Source organism: Phalaenopsis equestris, unplaced genomic scaffold, assembly GCF_001263595.1.
Source record: "Phalaenopsis equestris unplaced genomic scaffold, ASM126359v1 Scaffold000258, whole genome shotgun sequence".
Classification (NCBI taxonomy): Eukaryota; Viridiplantae; Streptophyta; class Magnoliopsida; order Asparagales; family Orchidaceae; genus Phalaenopsis; species Phalaenopsis equestris.
The window spans coordinates 149,777-156,133 of NW_018164700.1; the positions used below are offsets into that span (position 1 = coordinate 149,777).

Genomic DNA, 6,357 nt, shown 5'->3' on the forward strand with positions numbered 1-6,357 from the left:
TATATATATATATGAAACTGTCATTATAGTTTGCCTAAATACTATTTGACTACAGCATAAAAGATTGAAAATATTGTGAAATTAAGTAAAACCAAATAAAACCTAACTTGATAAAACAAAAAGATGGAGCTTTACCTTGTACTCCTCACAATTGATACAATAGAGCCCCTCGTAGTCAGCACGATATATGTCACCATTGTTAAACACTCTTGAGTAGAATTCCTCCACAATCCCTTCATGTCTTGGATCGGTAGTGCGGATAAATTTGTCATAAGCTATGTCTAGCTGTGGTTAATTAAGAAAATAATATAATTCTTTCACGTGTATTTTATAAATTGAAATATTTAAGAAAGTTATAGTAAGATTGATTAAACTCACAATATGAAAAAGGTTACCTGAGGGTAAAATGGAACTTACATCTTTCCAAAGCATTATATAGGCATCTGAAACCATATCACAGTGTTCTCTTGGGCTTCTGCCGTTGGTCTCCGCAGCAGTAGCAATTTTCTCTCCATGCTCGTCTGTTCCAGTGATGAATATTACTTTCTTTCCAAGTAACCTCTGGTCCAAGAGAATAGGAGAAAATGCTTCTTTGATGCTACCAAATTTAATAAAAAATGGCAAGTTATATTACTATGAAGTAACATGAAAATAAATATTATGACTTACCAGCCAAAAAGCTCAACATTTATGTTATCAGGGTGTTAAATGAATTGCAAAATCAATAGTCATTTTCACTAGATGCAGCAGATAAAACTAGATACTGGCATGCAGCAATATATCATATTTTGATGATTTATCATGTCAGACCCTAATTATTGAACCTACAAATCCCTTAATTTGTAACTGATTAAAATTAAGTAGTGTGGGCATTCCATCATTCCCGTTGCAATGGTCATTTGTTCCAGTTTGCTTTCTCCGCCACCATGAACCCTAATAAAATTTAAGCATAATACAAATTTTCTTTTTTTTTTGGTGAATGACTTCCTCAAAGTTCCGTGAAACAACTCTCTGACTTAAGTCTTTCAGAAAGATGAAAAGATTCTTCCAATGTCTCGTTCTTGGGTCCAATGGAACTAAAGGGTATCTGACAAATCCCCATCAAAGGGTGATTTTTTGAGAATTTAAGAATAACAGATGACACACATAGCATGTATAATTCCTACAAACCTTCCACTTTCCAATTCAAAGTGATCTATCAGTTCGAAGACCCATTAAATCAATTCTAGGTAATTTTGTGACACTTTTAATTAAGAAACAATTAATGAATACTGAAAGAACATACTTCAGACTTTTTCATGTGTGAATCTATATGACATATGAACGAATAGCTTGCATCATTATATGTATTCAAATTCAAACATTTATCAAGAAACAAGAACAAACCTTGTCAATATAGCCTTACCCATTACTTGAACTAACATTCCTTCCGGTTGAAGGATACCATACATGGTCGTAGTGGAAAAAGTTCAAAAAGAAAAAAAAAATGCATTCAAAATTAACAAAAATTATGATAGTGAAAATTTCGAACGATGATGGCAACATAATTCCAGCAGAGAACATCTAAACATTTTTTTTAAACTTCCCCTTTTAGTTTCAGAGATCAGTGTCAGCCTAGCATGCTCGAGCCGAGAATTGATAAAGGACTTGCCTTTCTTCAAAGAAAACTATAAATTAAAAAAAAATCTCTTTCGTCGATAAAGATGAACAATAATCTGTCTCATTATCCCATGAAGACCTTATTAATTAATCCAATTATAGGACATAAGATCGGGAAAATCAACGGCGAACCTGAAACCTAGCAATGGCATCGGCTGCGATGGTTGTATAGGCACTGCCCATGTGGGGAGGAGCGTTAACGTAGTATAAAGGTGTCGTCAACACGAAAGGCTGCGCCTTGCTGTCGATTTTGTTCTGTTCCTCGAATTGGAGGCCGCTGCGGAAGCAGGAGGAGGTCGAGATAAGAGCCGGCGTCGGACGGCGGCAGAGGCCACGGGAAGGGTTTAGGGCAAGGAGATTGGTTCGGCGGCAAATTGTTAGTAAGGGAGTAATGGCGCATAGGCCGTGGTAATGAGGGAGAAGGGCACTGCTCGCCATGGGAGGGAACAGTATAGTTCTTTCTGTTCGAGGAGAGCTCGATTTATCGGAGGTTGGATGTGGGATGCCCAAAACAATCTGATTTTGCAATTCGAACAAACGCGAGGCTATTGGGCTTTTTTAATCAGCGATTTACACAATTGATAAATATTGTTTAAGAATGAAAGTGTGATATATATATATATATATATATATATTTGTGAGGTTATTATATTCTGTAAATCAAAAAATCACATTAGCGGCACATACACACGGTCTGTGCATATTATACCATAAATTTATGGTTAAAAAAATGGTTTAGCAAAAAGATACATACATACATACATACATATATGTATGTATTTATGTATATATATTATATGATAAATTTATGCTTTAAAAGTGTTACTGATTTTTTAAAAATTTATGAGGTATTTATGTATATAGCACTTAATTCTTATGTATTTACTTGTCTCATACATTGTTATGTATTTGCATGCTTCAAAAGCAAACTTTCATATATTACAAATATAAAACTGAAATCTTTAATTTTTATACATCATAAATGGTTTAACACGAATCTCAAGAAAATCCAACAAGGTGAGGATATTGGAAAGTACGGCCATATATGACTCGCGGAAGAAATAACAAAGGGTTTCAACACTGAAACATAAGAAAACTTTATTGATGAAGCACAAATCCTTTGGCTAGGATCTGAAACCAGCTGAACGAAGGTTGTTTAAGTTAAAGACCACACTCATGAAGTTGAGAGAAGGTCTCAGCTGAATTCTTGCCTCAATATTGTTAGCCATCTCACCATAATCCCTAAGGCTCTTCATACGGAGGTCGAAGTTTCACCATGATACTCTTCACAAACACCCCAAAAGAATATTTTTGTCAATGGACGAACTACCTGTCGAATTACGGTGATTCACCATATGTCTGACAACCTATTATTGTCATAACAACATGAGCTATTCACTATGGATTAATAATTGACAACCAAATCAAAACAACTGATCGGTTAACTCAAGTCAATTTAGCCAAGTCTAGAGGATTGAAAATCAAAAGGAACTGATCGACGATCCTTAATTCAGCATAGTCGGCAGAACGAGCTTTACCAACCCAACACCCACCAATCTCAGTCGGCTGAGCAGTAGGGCAACACCGTCATAAGCTCATTTAGGTAGACACCCAAAATATCCTATGACACCCCCACCAAAACATAGGTAAAGCAAGTAATTATACATATTGTACCCCTCTCTTATAAACAGAGAATTCATTTATTCAGTAAGGACAAATCAAGAATCATTTCAACTATTCATTACCATGCACTCTCTCATTCTCTTCTTATCTCTTTTCTACTTTAAGTTATATTCATTGAGTTTGACTCTCGAGCAGATTCAGATTAAACAACATCACATCATAAATAATCCTATCATCACATTTTAGAATGAAACATACCCTTTGATGCATATGTTTAAAGCGCAAAAATGTTATATACATAATATGAAATTTAAGATGTGAGATATACAACTGCATGAGAATTGTGTGGCGTGTATATAAATTTCCTCATATTTAAATGATAGGAAACTAATTTTAAAATTTAGATGATAGATATGTAAATGCATAAAATTATGTGGCCTGTATGTTAATTACCTATTTTTTATATGATGATAAATAAATCATGAAATATGTATCTCAAATAATTTAAAGTGTATTTATATTATTCCACATAATTCAACAATATTAAATAAATTAGATAAATCCAAGGTTCTAGAGTTCTAGCGAAGGACTGAGAGCTGTAAACCACCAGCACCCGTCGAAGGAGCCTGAAGGTCCAGTGCTCCAGAATTTGAAATGGTAGGTTCAGAGATTTCGGACCCACCGTCACCCTTTCGAGCTCAGCGGGGAGGGGAAGAAGAAGAGAGGGGTCGGCCGCGGCACTTTGACGCCAAAGCCAAAGCCCGTTGCTGGCAATTCGCCGACGTTGTCGCCGGTCGCCATCCCGAACGGTGGCGGCGTGACTCGGCCGGAAACGTCGTCTGCAAGCGCTTTTATAACTGCCAGGGCTGTCTCTGCTTCGAATATGATCACGTCATTCCATATTCCAAAGGTTTTCTTCATGTTTTTCTGTTCCTCGAGTGCTCTGGTTGTAGGCTAGGGTTTCGTGTGGGGCTTTTGCTCATGTGGAATGATGGAATATGGCTTCCCAATTAGGCGGTGAGTCCACTGCAGAGAATTGCCAGATTCTTCAGACGAGGGTGAATAGGCTCAAGGCAGATAAAGCGTGGGTGGATGAAAAAGAACTTCAGGGTTTCTCTTGTGATATCAAATTTACCGGTATGCAGTTTCGTTCTCTTTTTCAGTTAATGGTTTTCTTCTTTTACTTTGTTACAGTAACGTTGCTTCCGTGCTTAGGGATGAGTGTAGAAATGAATGTTTTGCGCCAAGTTTAGAGAATGAGTCTGCATTATAGTAGTATTAGCTTGCTGATTTGACAAAAATTACATTTTGTTCAAGCAAATCTGTTGATGTGAAATGTCGATCTCAAAACTGTACTCCAACATGCCGCACAGGGCTGGTTTTAGCCGATATCTATAAATTGTATGGGCCAGATTCAGGGCAATTCAGCTGACTAAGAGAGATCGGTATGCATGAGTTTCTTTGAGCTTGTCTGAACTCTCCGCCGAGTTCAAGCCTCTCAAGGCCAATCATTACCGAATGCTGAGCCTAAAGCTTAGCTAAAATCGACTGAAGCAGCCAAAGCTATCAAGACAACTCGGGAAGGCTACTCCCACTAGCTTCACGACTGTTGGCGTGGTGCTCAGACTTTAGGTTTAAGAAGGCGAAATCATCCACTAGTAGACCAACCTTGGCGAAGTTTTCCAATTGTTATGGTATGACTCATATACCATATCGGGACAGACGCTGGATCGAAGCGGAGCGGAGCGGAGCGGAAGAATCTGTCCAAATTGGGAAGTTACGTGGGTTGGGGTGCGGGGGCAAAGCCCCGCGGTATGGTACAGGGGTAATGTTGTAATTACATATTGTGCCTAGGTTTACTCCTGGGGTTATAAATAGGCATAAATAGACATGTTAGTAATATCCCTGATTTCTGTAAACTCTTTTCTGAATATTGAAAGGAACTCGCCGCTCTGCTCCCGAGGACGTAGGCATCTTTGCCGAACCTCGTTAAATCTCTGTGTTCTTCTGGATTTGTGTCGATTACTGTTTTTCTTCGCCCTAATTTTCTCAACAAGTAGTATCAGAGCCCGGTTCGAGGGCAAGGAAGAAATTTCGTGCGCGGGGAAGAAAACTGCGGCGGCGCAGGAAGTAAGAAGAACGATTTGGGGATTTTGGAAGGGATCTGCGTGGCTTCGGTTCAGAATCGAGGTATTCGACCCACGACGCAGATTTGAAGGAGCAGTTCCCGCGTCGGAGGAATCGGTGCAGAAAGTCCGAGGACTTGCAGAGGCTTCGGATTCGCGACATTCGCAACCAGCGAGAGGGTCCGGATCTGCATCGCGAGGGCTCTGTCTTACTTCGCAGAGGAGTTCGAGGCCAGGGAAGCGGTTCGGCGGATTGGCGGACGGAGCAAAGAAGGAAAACAGAGAAATTTTCGGTCATAATCGGAAGGGAATACGGAGGCTTTCCTAAAGGAGGCGATTTCCTTCTATTGCTGACGGGCGAAATCGGTGGAAGGAGGCGGAAATTTGCTCCCTCGGATTGAAGGAAGCTGTAATCAGGAAAGGAATCAAAGAAAATATTCTTTCCCTTTTTTGCTCCGCTGAGAAACGCTGGAAAGGAGGGCTGCTGCAGTGGATTTGAAAGGAAAGTTTATGTATATATGTTTTTAATTATGCTTATTAAAAACATTTAATTAAGGAAAACTTAATTAAGTAAAATTCCTTAATTAAGGAAAAATTTTTTCTTTTAAAAAAAAAAGGGGTTCTAAAGATTTTTTGCAGAGGAAATTTTTGCAAAAATTTTTGTTGCAGGAATAATTTTCAGATGACATTTTCTGGTGCGAAATTCGAGGTGGTGAATTTCGATGGAACTGGTAACTTCGGATTGTGGCAAACTAGGGTGAAAGATCTGTTGGCGCAACAAGGAATCTTGAAAGCTCTGCGGGCAATAAAACCAGATGCCATGGATGATGAAGATCGGGAAGAGTTGCAACAGCGAGCGGCAGCGACGATACGATTATGCCTAGCAGATGAGGTTATGTATCACGAGATGAATCTGAAATCTCCAGGAGAAGTTTGGAAGAAATTGGAA

The 6,357-nt window shown here is 38.8% G+C and overlaps 2 protein-coding genes across 3 annotated transcripts in view; one reads left to right on the forward strand and one right to left on the reverse strand.

Moving 5' to 3' along the window:
* The window catches only part of LOC110024559 (methionine--tRNA ligase, chloroplastic/mitochondrial), a 12,729-nt gene extending 10,517 nt beyond the window's left edge, over positions 1 to 2,212 (reverse strand). Inside the window, exons 1-3 of the mRNA XM_020724602.1 lie at positions 1,792 to 2,212; positions 418 to 561; positions 136 to 285 (exon numbers count right to left, since the gene is read on the reverse strand). Coding sequence (XP_020580261.1) covers positions 136 to 285; positions 418 to 561; positions 1,792 to 2,097 — 600 coding nt within the window. The 5' untranslated portion in view covers positions 2,098 to 2,212. The remainder of the gene's footprint in view (positions 1 to 135; positions 286 to 417; positions 562 to 1,791) is intronic.
* A 1,653-nt stretch (positions 2,213 to 3,865) lies between these two features.
* LOC110024543 overlaps positions 3,866 to 6,357 on the forward strand; it is a 21,594-nt gene continuing 19,102 nt past the window's right edge. For both annotated transcript variants that reach the window (XM_020724568.1, XM_020724569.1), the window contains exons 1-2: positions 3,866 to 4,192; positions 4,297 to 4,419. In XM_020724568.1, the coding sequence (XP_020580227.1) occupies positions 3,937 to 4,192; positions 4,297 to 4,419 (379 nt within the window). In that variant the 5' untranslated portion in view covers positions 3,866 to 3,936. The remainder of the gene's footprint in view (positions 4,193 to 4,296; positions 4,420 to 6,357) is intronic.